The 22215-nt window shown below is 28.5% G+C and overlaps 1 protein-coding gene across 1 annotated transcript; it reads left to right on the top strand.

The window, feature by feature from the left end:
• Window positions 1-334: 334 nt before the first annotated feature.
• On the top strand, window positions 335-16493 carry LOC113388053 (tetraspanin-11-like). The gene is made up of 4 exons (XM_026625464.1): window positions 335-343; window positions 1765-1938; window positions 10686-10898; window positions 16239-16493. The coding sequence occupies exons 1-4, from the start codon at window positions 335-337 to the stop codon at window positions 16389-16391; spliced, it is 549 nt and encodes a 182-aa protein (XP_026481249.1). The 3' UTR covers window positions 16392-16493.
• Window positions 16494-22215: the final 5722 nt, after the last annotated feature.

The raw sequence follows: 22215 nt of genomic DNA, 5'->3' as shown, positions 1-22215 counted from the left end.
TTTATTTAAAATTATAATATACGTAGGTTTTATGCGTAAAAAGCATGATCACACAGAAAATACATATATTTTTGACAGTTTATTACTACCAACTAATACGAAGATAGACCCATAACATTGCATTGCCATAACATTTCTATTTCATCAAAAATTTGGCTCCTAAATGGTGACCTTCTTTGTAAGGTTTGTAACTTGCACATCATTGTATAGTGTTGAAAAACACTTTATCGTATAATTATGCACATATTATAAAAGTTTATTCTGCTTCTTAATTATGTGCATTTTTGCGGTACCAATATGTGCAGTTGAAGCTATCTTCTTTTATATAGCTATCATGCCTATCGTAATATAACATATTAATTGCTAGAAAAAATAGTCACAAAAATAATTATCGACAACAATTATTGAATTGTTTAGCAAACGACTGGCAATTTACTAATTATATCAATGAAACAACAGAAAAAGCTCTCTAGTAAATTTAGAAACCATAATATTTCAAATGCCAAATAAGGTAAAATTATAAAACTAATATAAGTGCTTTCTAATGCAGTTATTGTGTTTTATATTATTGGTTTAAATGACTTATTAGTTTATTTTAACGGATACATTGTTAATGCTTTCAAATTCTTTTTTCTTTCAAAATTTTGTCATTATAATATATCTCCAATTATTAAGACTTGATTTTATTGATTTGTTATCATTAGAAAGTATAGTAAATATCAACTTATTCCAAATGTATCTATAATATATTCGTATACTCTAAGCGAACATCAATATAATGAAAATTGAAGGAACGCCTTATACGCCACACCTTTATACAGACCATTTCTTTCTCATATATCTATAGGTTATAATTATAAAAATGCTAAAGAAGATATAGTAAGTTCTGTTTTTTTTATTATTTCTTCATTATGTTATCTATTTGTTTAACATCATCTGTACTTCCTGAATGTTTAAGGGACAACAATTACCACAATGGATTAAAATTGCTCATATATGTTATCCCAAGTCCTATATAATTTTATGTACCCCTAGTATAATTACAATTTTAATATCCACAATTTGTTTCTGAGATGTGTAAAAATAGAAATAAAGACTAGTATTTGCGCGACTTTGGTATCAAATCCATATGCTTTTGTGGTTTTGTTCATGTACAATCAGTAATACTGGGACCATTTCCCATAAATGTAAAATTGGGTTTATAATGAAACTCTTGTTGACTTATTTGTTTCACTAAATTATTTATATGATTATTTACATGTGCATAACTTAACTTATTCATTTAATTAATTATTATTTATTTTTTATTATTTAACTGGTTTCGCGAGTTACGCGGGTACTTTCTTATTGACGCTTAAACTTGTACTGAAAATTATACCTATTATTTTTGGGTAAATGTTTTTTATTGCCCTGTATGAAGCGAACAGCTTTGTGCTTGTGCGTTGTTGCATTTTTTGTACATTGGAGCAGCAATTCGCTCCAAATATATTCAATGTTTTCTATAAGTTTTATTTATACAGAAAGGTTTTACGTGGTTCAATAGGAAATGTAAGAAAAAAATGTAAAAAAAAATCCGCAAAATTTTTGGTCACGAAATGGTCAAATCCAGTTTTTAATATTTTTTTTTATAATTGGGATATTTGTTTACATATATAAACTACATAAGAATTTTTTACATGTATTTAGTTCATATATTTTCATCAGAATTACATAAATAACTATTTTTAAAGCATCATCATAATGATTTATTGACATTATCAATAGTTCTTCTGCTGCTTGCTAATCATCCTGGTAGCAGAGATTGCTGCTGGTGCTTGGGTCTATTACAATGCAGATCGCCTCGAGGGAATGGTGCGAGCTTCCGTCAAGGCAACTGTGCAGGAGGAATATGGAATCATTCAATCGCGGACTATTACATTCGATGCCATCCAGAAAGGGGTAAATACTAAAAATATTGATATCATTTGAATAGATGCTATGATTGTCATTAATTTGACATCCAGGAATTTTATGTTGACAACGTACGTATTGATGTTTACTTTATATTGTTTTAAACAACAAAGTTTAGTTGTTTAGTACAAAGTCTTTGAAATATTGCAATATATTTTCAATTCGATGATATTTCAAACAATTTTTTCGCATTTGATGATTAAAACCAAAAATAATGATTTCGAACTGTTCAAAACAAAATAGAATGAATAAAATAGCATGTATGTTATTAGGTATTGGAGGTTGGAATTAATTCATAGCGTTTTACCAAATACTGCGTTAGATAACTGTTTGCAGTCACATAGACCAATAGTCCAGTCATTATAACAAGTTCACCTCGGAATTCGAGATACCCAGTTGTAAGTCCATAAATACTCTGTAAATACACCCTAAGAGTTGTCTCAAAACCTACATATGGTAGGGTGTACGTACCATATGTAGGTTTTGAGACAACTTTTAGGGTGTATTTACAGAGTATTTACAGACTTACAACTGGGTATCTCGAGTTCCGAGATTCTTACCTAATTTAAGCTTAAATGATTGGACTACAAAGTAAATTTTGTTCTGGAAGATCCATGGTGCATGGCTTATCAGAGTACCACTTCCAGAAATATGAGATGACTTCGAATAATTATTAACTTTTGAATTCCGAGATTCTTGCCTAATTTAAGCTTAAATGAGTGGACTACAAAGTAAATATTCTTCTGGAAGATCCATGGTGCATGGCTTATCAGAATACGACTTCGAGAAATATGAGATGACTTCGAACAATACTTAATAACATTCGAATTCCGAGATTCTTACCTAATTTAAGCTTAAATAACTGGACTACAAAGTAAATATTCTTCTGGAAGATCCATGGTGCATGGCTTCAGAGTAACACTTCGAGAAATATGAGATGACCAAAACTTGCATAAATTTATTTATCGAAACTAAAGGAGATGATTTTTTTCGACTTGGTATCTGGGCTTCACCAGAACTATGCTAAAAAGTAAATAGTTAACAATGGACAATACTTCGAATAATTCTTACAATAAATCACCAAACTTTGGAAGAAGCTACGAATTACCTATATATTTTAATTAGTACAAAATTTATCAAATAATACTGACTAACCTAATTATTAATTATTTAAACTGGTTTTAAATATATGTATTTTGAACTAACATAGCAATTAACATATAACGTGTCAAAGAATTTCATGGTGATCAATTTCATTATATATTCATATTTTGTAAAGGACGTTCTACTGATCCACATCGGTTTGACTGGGTTTGACTGTTTCTTGTGAATGCTATTGTGTGTGTTAGCTATTTTATATAGCAATAATTTTAAATAATTTTTTCGATTGCTAATTACAACACACCCAAAAACTGACTGATATTTACAAGAAACTAATCAGTACGATTCCATTTAAAATTCTTTGAATGATATTTGTATTTGTCAAAATAGGTTCAGGAATTTTTGTAAAAAGAAATTACTCAGGTGTTAATTATGTAAGTGGAAACGGCTCAGTTATTAAACGCAAGTCATCATTTAGTTTCCTCAATTCATAGTTTTTTTTAGTATTTGCAGCCATTTTCGTGAAAGCGTTTTCAAAAATATAAGACTATCTTTGCACACATATACATATCATAGACCTTACACTACGTAATGTAAGGTCTATGATATATATCCATATACACACGCATAAATTTATTAATTTTAGTATCAATGGCTCAGAGCAACTTAAAAGATTTGACAACCTGATATAGCTAATAGGACTTTCAGTTAGGAAAATAAATAATATACAAATCTACTTTGGTAAGTTTGAAATTGGCATTACGCTCTTCTTTTCTACTCTATGCTTAAATTGTTTTTATTTATATTGTTAGGGTTTATATATATATTATAGTAATTACGTATCGCGTTATTAACGGTAATGAACTTGAAGATAAGCCTTTGATGAGACCGACTCTTGTTTATATATATATTTATATATATATATATATATATATATATATATATCACACGTCACGAATATACTTATATACATATAGGAGAATATTCACACGTATTTACATATGTATATACCTATCGTATGTATACTGTAACTTAAACGACTAAAGAATGATCAAATTTTGTGCAAAAAATATTTTTAAATTTTTTTTCGGAGAATTTCACACTTCAAACAAAATTTGAAATTATAAATGAAAGGGATAATATATGGATAAATTGAGATACAGTGGTACCCCGACATACGAAATTGATTTGTTCTGTAACCAAGCTTTCATGTCAAATTACTCATATTTGAAGCAATTAGACATATTCTGTAGGTAAAAATCACCCCGAAAAAGTTGCAACAGGTCGAGCATGGGACCAACTCATCAGAAAAATAATAGTTAAATTAATAAATAGTAAATTTATTTTTATATTCAAAAACTTTACCTAAAATCACAGTGCTGAACGAATTAAACTCGTATTTCGGGATACTACTGTATATTCAATAAATAAATAGTAGTACCCTGACATATACTGTTTAGTCTCAAATATACTACCCGAAAATTTTTATTAACTGTAATTATTATTAGCATGAAAATGAAATTCTTCATATCAAAAATCTTTCTTTTTAGAGATTTAAAAATTGAATTTTAAGCAGTTTGACCTTGCTTCTTCGTTTGTTTTGACATTGTGAGTTGAGAAGATTTTAACGCAGACACATTTAGTTATCTAGACTTGAATACAAATATAAAAAACTGTGGCAGGCGTGGCATTTTTACTGGTGTTAGATTTTTTGTGGGTTACGTTCCGCAAAAATATTTTTTGTTTTAGAGTGGGACGAGATCTTTGTGTTATCGGTTGTCGATATTAAATTAAATTAAAAGTTGACTGTGGAATTAAGATTTTAGTTTGTGTCTATTTTAAATCATTCAGCCAAAGTTATGTTCCATAAGTATCTCCTATATGCATAGTGATAAATAATAAATTCACGTACATGTCCATTAAAGGTTAAACATATTTTACATTCATGTGTTCGTGAATTATAAATTTCAAATAATTTTTATGTTCAATTTGAAGAAATATTGAATACATAAAAATTATAGAACGATGGATGAAAGACTGGAAAACCAACAGGTAAATTCTATGAACTTTATATTATAAAATGATGTTTAAATTCAAATTTTTAATTGAAATTAAATATATCGAAAAGATATTAATAACAATGCGAAGCAAAGACTTTAATAACACCATAATTCAAACGTATTTTTTATGAAGTTTTTAATTGTCATTGAATATTCCAGAATAATCACATTGAAGATACTATTTGTGATGATAATATTGTGAATAATGTTAAGAGCAGCCAGGGAACAGTGGAGGAACGTTTTGTTAAATATTGTAAAGTATTTGTCAAAAGCTATGAAACTAAAATATCAGAATTCGAAAAAGAAGCGGCAGTTGGTGGTAAGGCGAAAATAGGTAAAACAACTGATACGATATTATCTGCAGCTAACCCAGTTGGACTGGGCGTTGGTTTACTAATGACAGCAGCAGTCGAAGCTGTTCCAAAATCAGCCGGAAAGGGTATTGGTGATGGTATTGGAAAAACAGGAAATTTTTTCTGCGGCAAGAGACACCGATGCAAAGCCAAAAATGTGATAAAACACATTTCGTTGATTGCGAAAGCTGAATTTAAACGCATATTACTATATGCAGCCGGAGAAGTGTTTGCTGCTTACGAAGCCCAGTTGTGCAAAGTCCTAGATGCGGATGGTAGCTGGATGAGGGCAATGGAGAAGTCTGCTATTGAAGCGATGGATCGTTCTATAAATTATTTACATAAATTGGTGGAAAATAATCTGGATAATACTGATATAGACATATGCCCTGATTTTATTGCACAAAGTATCATTTTAGGAGATTCAAAAAAGGGGTTGAGTGCTTGTCTTGTTAGTCCATTAAATTTAGATAAAATACCAAATGTGCCCAGCCAAATTGAACGTTATTTTCCGAAACCCGGGCATACGTTGCATTATGATAGCTGCGAATGGAAAATATCTGACATGTATAAAGGAGTAGGAGTTGTTCAGTTAAGTGCAAGTGGTGAAGTTGAGAGGTATTATATACGGAGGTATTTTGATAAAAGCAAAACGTATGGATATAGACTTTTATTTTCATGGGAAAATTTGAATTCTTTTAAGGGCTGTATTAGACCTTCAGAAGACTACAAATACTTACTCAGTCATGATATGATCCAAGAATTATTATCTAAGACATTAGAAAATTTGACTAAAAATGATACTAATTTTAGTTGTGAAAATATTTATGAAACAAAAATTTTGGCGGAAGAAATCAAGGAAGAAGTGCGGAGTATGGCAAATCTTCATTCTGAAAAATTAGTGAAAGCATTGTCATTGTCAGAAGAAATATCTACTCAAGTAAATATTAATCAAAGGGAATTGTTACGTACAGCACAGAATAGTGAAGCAGCACTTGCCAAAATAAATGAAGCTAATGCCATCAGTGAAACTACAAATCAACAATTACAAAATTTACAAAATTTATCAACAGACATATCGAATCAAGTTTCAAATATTGAAGACAATATGATTAATAAACTTTTGAGATCAAATGATATTATTACAGATACAAATAATACTGTGGGTAGAATTGCTGATATAATAGAAAGTGATTTATTTATATCTTGTTCTAAAAATGATTTAGAACCGATTCTCTTTGATGTAATGCCGCCAACATTATCATACACCGGTCGGGATGATGTTTTAGATAAATTACATTCTTCCTTAACTGGCGACGGTGTAAGCATGATATCACAAATGACCGTGATAACTGGTTTGGGAGGCGTAGGTAAATCTGAATTAGCTAGAAAATACATCAGCGTTTATAAAGAAAATTATAACGACACAGTCATATGGATTAAGGCCCAAACAAACGAGCAACTATCAGAAAAATTTCGTGAGCTCGCTAGGGATGTTCTCTTCAAACATGTTATAGATAAAGATCTGCGGATTAAAAGTTTGAGCATCAAAAGTATTGTTAATGACATATATAAGAAACTTTCATCAAGGAAATGCTTAATTGTATTTGATAACGCTGAGAAATTGAGGTCACAGAATTCTGATGATGCAAATTTCGATGAATATTTACCACAGACCGCAGAATTTATTGGTAAGATATTTGTTATAATAACTTCTAGATTCCAGAAATGGGCGCAAATAGATACTATCCCACTGAATGTGTTTACGAGTGCTGAATCTGCAGAATTTATTAGGAAAGTATTACATATTGATAATGATGTAGAAAATAATTCTATCATAGAATTGTCTGAAACTTTACAGCACCTTCCATTAGCATTACAACAAGCGACAATTTATATTGAAGAAATGAGAAAAATATATGAAAATATTGGTCGTAATTTTACCATAGAAGATTATCTCTCAAAATATAAAGTCGAAAAGGAACAAATGTTAGACTATAATTTTTTTGAACAAACCATGGATGTATACAAAGAAACTGTTTTCACGACGTGGAGGATTACTATGCAAGCTTTAAAAATGAATGAGTTATATGGGAAATTATCTACAGAAATTTTGGAATTGAGTTCGTATATTAGTCCGGATGATATTTTTGCATCAATTTTCACAAAATCAATGTCGTCGGACGTCGAACTGCAGAATTTTGCTGCAGCATTGGAATTATTAAAACAATTTTCTATGATAAATACAGGAACTAAAAGCGATAGATTTAAAGTCCATAGATTGGTTCAAGATGTGACCAGGATTAATTTAAAGATTGATCGACGTGTTCAAGTTACTATCGATAAAATGTTTAATTTGCTGCACGATTATTTTTCAAGTACGAATAATGCTGCTATATCGTTAGACGAACTTTTTGATGGAGATGTGATTAGCTCGCACCTCCAAGTATTTCTTCAGCACATTGAAGAATCTGTACAGAACTGCCAAATACAGCAAAAATATATCTATAAATTGTTGCTTTGGATAGGTGACAAATTTTGTTTTTTTCATCAATTTGAGAATCATGAAAAATTACTCAAACTTATAGATAGAATTTTAACTATGCCTTTATATTACGACGCTGAAGATATATGGATTTTAAGTGATTTATCGAACGCCTTTTCACAATATAGTAAAAATCCAAATAAGAGAAAGCTTTTGGAACGTTGTTGTGAATTAATGAAGCACTTCGAGAGGGAATATACATGCGAAATGGCAGAAATTTTACAACAAATTGCAAATACATTTGATACAAATGATCCGGAACGTGAAAAAATAATGCATAGAGTTTTGAATATTTACGAGAAAGAGTTTGGAGAAAGTTCTGTAGAATTGTTACCCGTCTTAGAAAGCATGTCTGTACTTTACGAAAAAAGTAATCTATATGTTGAAAAGCAAATTAAATTATTTGAAAGAATATTGAAAATAACGATTGATGGTTTTGGCGAAAAACATTATGATGTGTACTTGGCGTTGAAACGGTTAAACACGGTTTATGCATCAATATTTAATTATGAAAAGCAAGTAAATTTATTGAACAGAATGCTAGAAATCCAAGAGCTGTATCCTGATTACATTATTGAAACGTTAATTAATTTGAGCGACGTTTATGGGAATCTTGGACAAAAAGAGAAACAATTGGAAGTACTAAATAGAGCTTTAGATATAAGAAAAAAAGAATACGGTACTAACCACCGTAAAGTATTTCATATTGAACTACTCATCAGCAAATGTTCATGGAGCAATACATCATAGTAATCAGATGTTATTTTTCCATACATTTGCTGGTTGTTGGATCACCCTTTGAAATTTGAAATCGTAGTTTTATCTTTAAATGAAAGGTAAAATTTATGGATATGCTGAAATCTTCCGAGGCAAATATCAGATGGAAATTCGATATAGAGTGGTACTCCGACATACGAGTTTAATAACCAAGCTCGTGTGTCAAATTACTCGTATCTCGAAGCAATTGGCACATTTTGTGGATAAAAATCACGCAGTTTAATTTGCAACAGTTTGAGCATGGAACCAAAGAATTTTCGCAATATCATGAATGAACAGGAGAGACAATAATTATATTAATAAATATCAAATTTATTTTCAATATTCGAAAAACTTAGTTAAAACCACAGTGCTGATACGAATTATTGTCATTTCAATGTATTTATATGGGAAAAATTGCTTCGAGATACGAACGATTCGACATACATGCGTGGTATTAATTAACAAGTTATAGTAATCGCAAAAAAATCGAAAATGAAAATTTTTGTATATCTTTACGTTTTAAAACCTTCTGAACATTTTGGCATACCTTAGAAAAAATGGATGTATGTGTGTGTGTGCTTGTATGTATGTGTGTGCGGATACAAATTTTTGTCGACGATTTCGGGATCACAGATGAAGCGATTTGAATAATTCAAGAGACATTTGATTCGTATTGATAAGGAGATGTGCTGATTAGTTTTTGGCGAAGGCAGGTCCAGCCATTTCGAAGATATAGGGCAAAAAGTGCCAAAAATGGTAACTCGGTTTTTAAGAGCACGGAGCGTCCGATTTCAATAATTCAAAAAAACATTTTACTTGTATTGACAAGATAAAGAATTGATCAAATTTTCTTGAAGGCAGGTCTAGCGGTTTCGGAGATCTAGTGAAAAAAGTAAAAAAAATGCCATTTGGCGGTCAAAATGATCATTAAACGTATGCACATCAAATTATCAGATATTTTACAGAGATTTTAATAATAAGTATAAATTTTGTTTAAATTCCTATGGGTTTCGTACCAATGTTTATCCGTTAGACGACGACGCGGCGCCTACGCGCTTTGACATTTCGTCTCCATGCAGTTAAAGCAGTACGATTGCTTTGAAGAAAAGTTCCGAATTTCCAAAATATGTCAAAATAAAGAAAACATTTTTTTTTCAAAAAAATTTTTTTTTTAAAAAAGTAATTTTTTGTCAAATTTATAGTTTCTCAAAAATCGAATCGAAAAATCGAATTTCTTCGAAGTCAATTTTTTTCAACAATGTTAATCTTGAAAAAAATAATAATGTTTGGTACGGGAAGTTCCAGCAATTTGCCTTAAGGCACGATGCCATGCGCCCACTTCGCTTAGATTTTATATGCTTTATACTGATTGTGAGTCATGTATAAAATTTACCTTTTTATAAAATTAGTAACAAGAAATAATATTATTATTATTTGAAATATTATTATTTATAATTTTGATTTTTTATATTAACCTTCCGGAAGAGAAGTTTTTGCCAGTAAATCATGTTTACTAATTGTGTTTTCTCGATGTTTCAGTCATTATGAATCATTTGACACCAAATTTGGAAGATGTTTGTGTATGTGAGTAAATATGCACCAAAATTTGTCCTTTGGTGTATGTTATATTAAAAAAATCGCTGAACCGATTTGATAAATGTAAAGAGTAAATGTAAATGTTTGATAAAACTCGATATGGACTCGTATTGATTAGTTTTGCAAATCGACGAAAAGTGCAAAATTTTTCGTCAACGCTTTTTGAACCGATTTTGATAATTCAAAAAACTAAAATTTGATATTGTGTATATAGTGTATGTGTTTATTGGCCAGTAGATTTGAACAAATGCGGAATTTAGATAAATAATCGGTGATCATACCATGCGTCCAAATTGATGACCAAAGATTGATCATTTGTAGTTGCACTGCTGTGGAGCTAGTGGCCCACAGGATTGGGCTCGCAGTCGCTACAACGGTGCCGATGCCAATAGTATCAATTTGAAAGTAACATCAGACTTGGCTATCTACAACATGCCACCAAGTTGCTGCAAAGCCGATGTTTCAGAACTAGTATGCGATCAAAGCCGTAAAGCTGGCATTACAGCATATCTCAATCCAGTGATCAATTCTTCTGTAAGTATCATTAAATTTATATATTTATTAATGTAATTTATTAGTGGTGTAGTAAAGAATTTCCTTAAGAATAATACGCAACTAGGCGACTCAGCAATTTATAACAAAATGGCCAATAAATGTTGAGTTTTGGTGTCCCAGGCGATCCAACAAAATTTCATTAATATTTCTTGAACATTAGAGTTTTTTTTGTATACATATTTCGTGTAATGTTACGAATGAGATAAAAACGACTTTTGTTACAAATTTTAGTTCATTTTAATTTTATTTAAATATTGATTTTTTATATAAAAATGATATTACAGATTTTTGATTTACAATTAATGTTGTACATTTGCAACAGATTAATTCGTAATGGATTTTGCCGCGAATAACTAGCTCGAAATATTTTTCAAACGCAGTCCGATAGCAGTTGTAACAAATTATTCAGATTTTACATTCTATTAGCACTTAATTTTAACCAGAAACATGGCCTTAATCGTGGAATATACGTCTACATTTACAATATAGCTCAAAATCTAAAAGGTTCATGCAAATGAAAAACGGAAAATATGAAAAACAATTTGAATTTTGTAATCATTTTCGAAGCAACAAAAATTATTTGATTTTATTTATATGAATTGAATGTGGTAAACTTTATGTTTATTATATTATTTTTTAGTATGTTTAATTATAATATAATATATAAGTTATATAAGTTTTTTCAAAAATGTTCACTTTGCACATTTACTACTTTTACAGAAATTAAAAATGATTTGAATGATCGATATCTTTCATTTCATATTTAGTGCTTTTTTCCAATTATAAATTACTTAAGTGCATGTTTAGTGTCCTTACTATGTATTAGTGTTGGTCAAGTGAGTATTGTTTTTTGTAACTCTTTAAGATTTTGATATTTAGTATTTTCATTTAGTTATATTTGTTTGCTCTGTTTATAATTATTTTTTAATTTTACTTTTCCTGTTTTTTTTTTCAAAATTGTAGAACCATCACTGATGATGATGACGTAGAATTTTAAGTCGAAACGTATGGAAAAATAATGATGTATTAAAAATTGTTACATAAATTATTTTTGAAGTAAAACATCTTTAGGCGCGACTAGGGTGTAAAGCCGTACAAATGTAACGGAAGTGCGTTACGGCCGATTCGTCATTCGCTCTCGATGAAATCATTTCTGTACGGGTCGATTGTGATTATACGTCGTGTATGAGAATAGAGATCTGTCGTTGTATGCGTACCGATATCAACAAGGAAATCTGCATAGATAAATAAACATTTTAAAGTTACATCGTAGTACAAATCTTGATTTAATGAAAAATGCCTGAATTTTTACCTGTTCCTTGAAAATAATAAAACAAATCAAATATTTGTGCCGTGAACTAAGCGTAAGTTTATTGATTAGAAATTATTTCTATATTATTCGTAGTTTCTATAAATCTTTGAAGTTATTAAAATGGAAAATATTGTTTAGGCAAAGATATTACAGCTGTTCAAAGAATGAGATTATTTCGCCAGCGAAAAAGTAAAAAAAAATACAAGCAATCAATGAATGTATGTTAATTTTAATTACATGAAGTTCTTCAAACACAATTATGACATGATTAGTGAAGTCGCGAAAACAATATTTGTTTAGGCGTTGTTAAACATATAATCCACTGTGTGAACGAATATTATAGAATTTATTAATCAGCAATTACTTCATTTCTCTAATGAAGGTTCATTTCTAAATGCTAATTTCAATGACAAAACGATCATGTCATATTTGAAGTATGACTTTTATTACATTATAGTTTTTAAATATTATACATATTTTTAATGCAATTATAAATACAGTAAACCCTCCGCTTTATGCGGCAAGTGCGTACCGTGCAGTATAGGAACCGTGCTATAAGAAACTCGTATTTAACATACAATTCAGGCTAATTCGTAGTGCGTTCTATGGAACCTTACATAGTGCAGTATGGGAACCGTGCTATGAGAGACTCAGAGTTGGTACAAATCGCACCATTTTTATCGCGTTGTATGGAGACCAAGAAATACAACTTGAAGTAGGAAAAATACGGACGAAATGATATGTAGGACATTGACACCTTATTGAAAAATTGGCGCGAGGCAGTAGTCAGCTCAAACGTGTTCTTAGGCGGCTATTATACAATCAGGCATGTCTAAAAGATAAAAGTCGATAACAAAATTTACATCAATACCCTTTTGCACAACGAACTTATGGGTTGTTGACCAAATACCGTGTAATAAGAAGTCCGTGTAGTCGGAGGGCTGTCGGATTTTTAGCTCCGTGTAGTATGGGAACCGTGTACCCAGAGTGCCGTGTAAAGCGAGGGCCTACTGTATATAATTTATAATTTATCATTATATAAATACGCGCACTTTTTTTTCACTTGATATTACGCCACGCCCTCCAAGAAATTATTCATATATACTGTACTTTATATATATATATATATATATATATATATATATATATATATTTTGTAGAGTTTCGAACAAGAATCCAAAAATAATACAAAATAAAAAACAAGAAACAGAAGATCCCACACAACGTTTTTCTAGAATAGCTTTTAAATTAATCAATGATCTGAAAAACAAAAAACTAATTTCTGAGAATTTTGCTTTTAACCTAAAAATACAACACCCTATCTCCCCTAAGATGTACTGTCTTCCAAAAATACAGAAACCTGAATGCTCTTTCAGACCGATTGTCTCCTACATTGGCTCTTCTTTTTACAATATTTCGAAACTCATTTCTGATGTCCTAAAAAATGTTACAATCAATTCTCCCTATTATGTCAAAAATTCGTACCAATTTGTGAATTTAATTAATAACCGCAACATCCCTGAAAATCACTTATTTCTAAGCTTAGATGTGGTCAACCTTTTTACATGTGTCCGACATGAATTAATCCTAAACTCAATCGATAAACGTTGGCACACAATTTGTAACTTTACTGACTTTCCGAAAACAGTCTTCACTCATATTATCAACACTATTTTAAATTACTCCTATTTCCATTGCCAAGACAACTTTTATTCTCAAATTAAAGGCGCAGCTATGGGATGTCCCTTATCTCCCGGAATCATCGACTTAGTTTTACAAACACTAGAAATTTCCGTTTTCTCAACTTTAAAATTTCAAATTAACTTTTATATTAGATATGTAGATGACACTTCTTTTATCATTAACAAAAATCATATAAACACAGTACTAGATCTCTTCAATAATTTTAACAATAATATAATTTTCACACATGAACTACAAAATAACAACAGACTTAATTTCTTGGATGTATCCGTTTACAACACTAATAACATTATTCGAACAAATTGGTATAGAAAAACTACATGGTCGGGTAGATACTTACACTATTCCTCATACTGTCCCAGAAACTATAAGTTAAACACTATTATTTCCCTTACAGACCATGCTATTTTGTTGTCTCACCAAACTTTCCATCCACAAAATTTATCCCTAGTAAAAATAACTCTAATTGAAAATGGTTACCCAAAAAATCTCATTCATTCAGTTATTCAAAAAAGACGAACTTTCTTAAAAACACAAATTAATTCTCCCAATACCAGTACTAACATCAAAAACACCAATCTTATTTACTGCAGCATACCATACGTTGAAGATTTATATTATTATTTTGCCAAAATTTTGTTAGAAGAAAACATTTTAGTATCAGGCTCATCCTTACACTCCTTCAACCAATTCTTTACGAACATTAAATCCCCTACCCCATCCAATCTCAATACTAATGTAGTATATTCTGTTTCTTGTAATGACTGTGCTTTTCAATATATTGGACAAACCTCCCAATATGTACACAAGAGAATGAGACAACATGAACTAAGTGTGGTCCACCATAAACAAAAAAATTTCAAAAGTACCCTAGTACAACACTCTATAGAAAACGCCTATTCATTTAATTTCACTCCAAAGATTTTATATCATGAAAGTTGCATCTTTAGAAGGTTATTCGCGGAGAGTTGTCTCATTCTCATAAATGTTTCTAACAGTGTCAACATTAGATCAGATCACAACCTATTACATGATTCATATTTAATTTTTTTACACTTTTTGACAAACAATTAATATCGACTTCTTTTTAAGATCAACAATTTAAGTATTCACACCCTAACATATAAAAACACACACATACAATCTCACATCTCTCGTTCAAGTGTTTACACGTGTTACAAAGGACACACCAGTTTCAATTAGTTAATTTTCAAAAGCCAATCGAACAACATCCAGAGAACAATATTATTTGTGTTTTCAAATAATAATTTTAAAAAAGACAAATCTTTTAGTAATTTTGATTTACAAAATCCAATTATTCGGCGGAAAATTAACTCACAAATTCATTTTTGTTAAAAAAGCTTGTTTAGTGAAAAAGTGCTAACAAACATTCAAACATACAGGTAATTAATTCAACTTTGTCATTAACCTTTTCTTAAAAAATATTTCCATAACTTTCAAAAAATTTTCTATTATGTTTAATATCCTGTTCTGATAATCCACTCATTTATTTTTATCATTTTTATCATTTTCATTTTGAACATATTATCATATTTCTGTACATTATTATATTTTTTTGCAATTAATTCATTATTTAAGAAAAATCTATTTTCTTTTCCTAAACATATTGTTTGATAAAATCTCATCAACATCATGTTTCTTGACAGATGTCCTGAAGATGGAACGTACCTAGTTCCGAAACGTCGACAATAAACAAATAATTAAATAAAGAAATTGTTTTTTTTTTAAAAACTTTTCTTGTTTTTTATTTTGTATTATTTTTGGATTCTTGTTCGAAACTCTACAAAATATACACAAATCCAAGACTCTATCATTCAATATATATATATATATATATATATATATATATATATATATATATATATATATATATATATATTTGAATAGTCTTGAATTAGATATTGATATATGAATTTTATTTGAGTTTACAAGTCGGGCGCTACATCAATAAAAATAGTATGAGAGTTTTTAGAAATTTATTTAAAATATGTGTATTTAGTACAATGTACGAAGAATTGAAGAGATTATTCATATATAATAAAAACCAAAATAATTACCGCTCAAATAGTTGATATTTCCTGGGATATTAACTGTGTGGTAAAATCACGGTTGACATAAGAATCAGCTGATGAGGTCAATACCGTCTCTGGAAAAAATAAATTGTTAGATAACGAGTTTAATTAATTAATAATTCAATAATTTATATTTAAGGCAAAATATTTATTTACTTGAATAAATTTACAAACGTTACTAAGTCTAATATGTATTTTCTCGTTTCTCAGGGTTGCATTGACAAGCTGGTTGAGACAATTCGAGACCATATGAGTTGGGTAATCGGCATTGCAATTGGTGTCGCCGTCTTGGAATTACTTGGATTGATTTTCTCTGTCGTACTTTGCTGTGCGATCAAACGAAACGATCGCTACAAAGCCTAAAAAAAGCTTAACAATTTATTTGCTAATAACGTAACATATGCGGAACATCGAGAATACATCATTTGAATGGAATCTAAATTAAAATTGAGAGTTATTGAACATCAGCGGTAAAGTAGAAATACTTTCTTATTCAGTTCACATATCAGTGTTTCTTAATATTTTATTTAATACTATTATATGCTTTTTAAAATCTTTGAATTTTATGCGAAGCGAAATGAATTCAGTTTTTTAATATTAGGTATCACTGATATTATTTAGCTACATGTGAGATACATATGCGTATTTGTAAGTACATGTAAAACAATATTTTTGATTATTTTTTATTTAGAGAATATCTAATATTTTGTTCTATCTATAGATACAATTGTTTTTATTGTATAATCTCAATAAAATCAATTATATTGGAACTCTAAGTTCTTAATTGCTTGCAAAATATTCATAATTTGTGCGGCAGTAGGTCTTTTTTCAAGATCTGTAAGCTATCATTTTTTATATAACTTTTCGTACTGTCATTCAACTGAGATAATCGCTCTTTGAGTTATGTTTGAAGTTGTCTTTAAGTTACATCTTATAAATTTGCTTAATTTGACTAATATGAGCACAGTATGCCCATATGTATCAATTTCTATCAGTTTGTTTATAATTTTAAATGTATTGCAATAATTTTATGACTGTATTTTACAAATGATGAGTTATTTAATATGCAATCCTAAGAAAGATTTGATTCAATACTAATTAAATTATAACAAATCTTGAAAATTTATTAAATTATAGTTAAACAATGATGAACAGAATGTACAAAAAGCTGTTCACGAACATCACAGCGTTGTTTGAAAAGAAATTACATAGAAAAACTGTTCTTATTTTAATAACAAATTTAATTTTTATGTCTAAATGTCTTGTCCTTTTTCAAAATCTTTTTTTACTTTGTATGACATTGACTGAGGATGATATTTTTATTTATTGTTTTTGAAAATGAAATATCTATTTCAGCAATATAACTAATAATAGTGTTCAAATATAAAGCAATTTGAAACTCTTAATTATTTTTGAAAATTTTATGAATTGATATGCTCAAATTATACTTATATTTGATTACATTTTTAACGATTTATAAAAATTTCTAGAAAGTTAGTATTAATAATTCATTCAGTTAAAATGTGCCAATGATCATTAATACATCATTTTAACATTAGCATTGCATTATTTCATGTTGCCATTTGTGTGTTTAAGATATAAAAAATAGGTAAGGTAATATTTACATAATACATTCTATCTCAAAAATAAAATTTATATATTCAGTAGAAGCGTACCAAAAATGATTATTGTCAGATATAACTCAAAGCCAAATGAATTGGAGTCCAATTTATGTTTAACAACAAGGAGAGTTTTATTTCGATAAACTAACTATATGTTAAAGTTTCAGATATATATTATATAAATGTATAAGAAAACATAAATATACAGAATATATGTAAATTAGAGTACTATTATGAGATATATTAATTATTGGTGTAATAGAATAAAAACGTTGATATTGCATTTTGTGTGAAACATAATATCAAAAGAAAAATAACAGGTAATTACAAATGTATTTTACTGAAATTATTTACATAAAATAATGAAAATAGTTGTAGAGAGAAATATAATGTTGGGCATGCACAATTGGATATGGCTTAAATAAAATCAATATCAATTTTTTTTATAAAATTTGTTTTATTAGATCTTATTTTAAATATTACATTCAAAACAGAATAATTGGAAACCAAATGTGCACAAATCTATATATGCATATGTAATATATATATATATATATATAATATATATATACACAAACATACATACATGCATACATACATACATATATAATAATAATAATAATAATAAACGGTAGTCTGTCTGAAGGCAAGTCAATGGTGCGAGTTTTCCTTCCTCATTTATCATTCTCATTACCAGTATTTCCCTTTATTTATAAATTTTTTATGAATTTTTTTTTCAAACTTTTGCTTCCATGCCTCCTGATCCTGCTTTCAGTTTTCTGTTTTTTTCTTTTCTTTTCTTGACAGTAATATCAATTAAGTCAATCTTGCACATATATATATATGCGCAAGATTGACTTAATTGATATTACTGTCTATATATTATTATTATATATGACTATATATTATTGATAATAAAATGCTCGTAGTTTGTAATAAATGTTTAAAGTTTATTGAATTATTGTATTACTAAGAACTAGTTATTGCACTGTTTAAAAAACTAAGTTATTAAATCTTAGATTATATTTTGTGTCTGTATTAATATAACATTGATTTTCAATGCTTATATGAATAAATATTAATATTTTGATATGGATAGTGTTCCTCAGATTTGGAATTGATTTATTTTGAAATGATACAAATAGATGCAGTTATTTGATTACAGGTGTAAAATTTCAACACTTGCTTGATATTACATCATTCAAAATTGGTGTTGTAACATACAAATATAATCTACGCAAAAGGTATTGATATATTAGATATTGCCAGAAATAAGAGATATTAATATTTATTTTGTTACAGCATCCACATTGACATATGATATACTTACAATATTGCCAACAACATTGCATGTTTATTGGGTTATTTGAATGGGATATGCTGCACTAGTTAAACAAGGTAAGTTTGTGTTTCATTAATTGCATTTTTGAATAGGCGCGAACCTCTGACTCAGAGGCTTGCGCCGGAACGTGGACCGGTTGTTAACCATTTGGGAACGGGACAGTTTGAAGTGAACCGTAAGATGTTGCCAAGCTACTGCCACGATAGTCATTTAAAATTGCCCACGCATATTTCTAGCACTAACTCAAATACAAGTATTCATACTCAAATTCTAGACATATGCATATATTATATTTATATACACCTTACCCTTGTCAAATGCATATATGAATTCTTCGGCCAGTTTGATAATTTGCGTAAAACACATATATACGGCGCTTGTTCTCAAAGGGTTAAAAAAGCAGTGTTATAGTCCTCGCTTTTCAGTCTATTCAAACATGGCAAAAAATATACATTTTTCAGTCAATACGCTCTTTTAACAAGATTGAATTGAGTGAAAATTCATGGAGTATAGTCTTTGATTTTCTAACAAGATTGAATTGAGTGAAAAATGTAAATTTTTTAACAAGATTGCATTGAGTGAAAATTCATGGACTTTGATTTTTTAACATGTTTGAATTGAGTGGAAAACCGTGTACAGTCTTTGCTTGTTTGTAACAAGATTGAATTGAAAATTGAAGTGAAAAACCATGGCCAGTCTTTGAATTTTTCAACAGGATTGAATTGAGTGAAAAATGTGGATGTTTTGACATGTTTTGATTCGAGTGAAAAGCCATAAATGATTTTTTTAGAAAAAAAAAATTAGGGAAACATTTTTGAAAAAAAAAATTTGAAAAAAATGTTGAAGAAAAATTTTTTAGGAACAATTTTTAGAAAAGAATTTTTGAAAAAAAAATTTTTTTGAGAAAAAATCGGAAAAAAAAATTTGGAAAAAATGTTTGAAAAAAAATTTTTGAACTAAGTCCATGGTTTTCCCCAAAAAATCAAAGATTATGGTACATGGTTTTTCCCCATTTTTTTTTCCAAAAAAATGTTTTCCCTAAAATTTTTCCGCCAATTTTTTTCCCCCAAAATTTTTTTCCAGCAATTTTTTCCCGATTTTTTCTCTAATTTTTTTTCCCCAATTTGTTTTCCATTTTTTTTTTTCAAATAATTTTTTTACAAAAAGTCAAAGATTATGGTCCATGGTTTTTCCACAAAAATTAAAGAATTTTTGACTATAGTCTATGTTTTTTTCCCAGAAAGTCAAAGGATAGTACATGGTTTTTCCCAAAAATTTTTTTTAAAAAAAATTTCCCAGTTTTTTTTTTTGCCAAAAATCTAAGAATATAGTCCATGGTTTTTTCCCAAAGTTTTTTGCCCAATTTTTTTTTAAAAAATTTTTTCCCCAAATTTTTTTTGCCAATTTTTTTTTTCAAAATTTTTTTCGTCAAAATTTTTTTCACAATTTTTTTTTCCAAAATTTTTTTTACTAAAAATTTTTTTTTTCAAAATTTTTTTTCCAAAAAAATTTTTCTCAAAAAATCAAAGACTTATAGTCCATGGTTTTTTCCCAAAATTTTTTTTTCCTAAATTTTTTCCCAAAAATTCAAACACCATAGTCCGTGTTTTTCCCCAAAAAATCAAAGGTTCATGTTTTTCAAGTCCCAAGGTCCCAAGTCCATGGTTTTTCTCTAAAGTTTTTTTGCCCAAAATCTTTTTTCAAAATTTTCTAAAAAAAATTTTTTTCGCCAAAATTTTTTTCGTCAAAATTTTTTTTCCAAAATTTTTTTCCCTAAAATTTTTCCTCAAATTTTTTTCCCCAAAATTTTTTCCCTAATTTTTTTTTCCAAAATTTTTCTCTAATTAAAAAAATCAAAGTCCAAGGTTTTTCCCCAATTTTTTTCCCCAATTTATTTTCTCAAAATTTTTTTTCCCAAAATTTTTTTTCCCAAAATTTTTTTGATCAAAATTTTTTGGACCAAAATTTTTTTGACCAAAATTTTTTTGACCAAAATTTTTTTTCCAAAATTTTTTTTCCCAAAATTTTTTTGACCAAAATTTTTTTGACCAAAATTTTTTGGCCAAAATTTTTTTGACCAAAATTTTTTTGACCACATTTTTTTTGACCAAAATTTTTTTCTCAATTTTTTTTTCTCCCAATTTTTTTTCCCAAAATTTTTTAGACCAAAGTTTTTTGGACCAAAATTTTTTTGACCAAAATTTTTTTGACCACAATTTTTTGACCAAAATTTTTTTGACCAAAAATTTTTTTGACCAAATTTTTTTTTTCAAAAATTTTTTTGACCAAAATTTTTTTTTTCCAAAATTTTTTTTCGCAAAATTTTTTTGTCAAATTTTTTTTTCTCAAAATTTTTTTTCCCAAATTTTTTTTTCTCAAAATTTTTTTGATCAAAATTTTTGAGTGAAAATTCATGGACTTTGATTTTTTAACATGTTTGAATTGAGTGGAAAACCGTGTACAGTCTTTGTTTTTTTGTAACAAGATTGAATTGAAAATTGAAGTAAAAAACCATGGCCAGTCTTTGAATTTTTCAACAGGATTGAATTGAGTGAAAAATGTGGATGTTTTGACATGTTTTGATTCGAGTGAAAAACCATAAATGATTTTTTTAGAAAAAAAAAATTAGGGTAACATTTTTGAAAAAAAATTTGAAAAAAATTTTTTAGGAACAATTTTTAGAAAAGAATTTTTGAAAAAAAAATTTTTTTGAGAAAAAATCGGAAAAAAAATTTAGGAAAGAATACATGGTTTTTTCCCAATTTTTTTTTCCAAAAAAATGTTTTTCCCTAAAATTTTTCCGCCAATTTTTTTCCCCCAAAATTTTTTACCAAAAATTTTTTTCCAGCAATTTTTTCCCGATTTTTTCTCTAATTTTTTTTCCCCAATTTGTTTTCCAATTTTTTTTTTCAAATAATTTTTTTACAAAAAGTCAAAGATTATAGTCCATGGTTTTTCCACAAAAATTAAAGAATTTTTGACTATAGTCTATGTTTTTTTCCCCGAAAGTCAAAGGATAGTACATGGTTTTTCCCAAAATTTTTTTTTCTAAAAATTTTTTTTTCCCAAAAAAATTCTTTTTTCCAAAATTTTTTTCCCAAAAAAATTTTTCTCAAAAAATCAAAGACTTATAGTCCATGGTTTTTTCCCAAAATTTTCTTTTTCCAAAATTTTTTTTTCCTAAATTTTTTCCCAAAAATTCAAATATCATAGTCCGTGTTTT

This window comes from Ctenocephalides felis, unplaced genomic scaffold, assembly GCF_003426905.1.
Source record: "Ctenocephalides felis isolate EL2017-DRISC unplaced genomic scaffold, ASM342690v1 CF-g0.4_SCAFFOLD_03572, whole genome shotgun sequence".
Taxonomy (NCBI): Eukaryota; Metazoa; Arthropoda; class Insecta; order Siphonaptera; family Pulicidae; genus Ctenocephalides; species Ctenocephalides felis.
Note: the sequence above shows the minus strand (reverse complement) of the source record. Positions and strands in the feature narration are given on the sequence as shown.

What these genes read in the sequence shown, in the direction of transcription:
- LOC113388053 (XM_026625464.1), top strand. An exon ending in TCGATGCCATCCAGAAAGGG is followed by an intron (nt 1,939 to 10,685) that starts GTAAATACTAAA and finishes GATCATTTGTAG; the next exon opens with TTGCACTGCTGTGGAGCTAG. An exon ending in ATCCAGTGATCAATTCTTCT is followed by an intron (nt 10,899 to 16,238) that starts GTAAGTATCATT and finishes CTCGTTTCTCAG; the next exon opens with GGTTGCATTGACAAGCTGGT.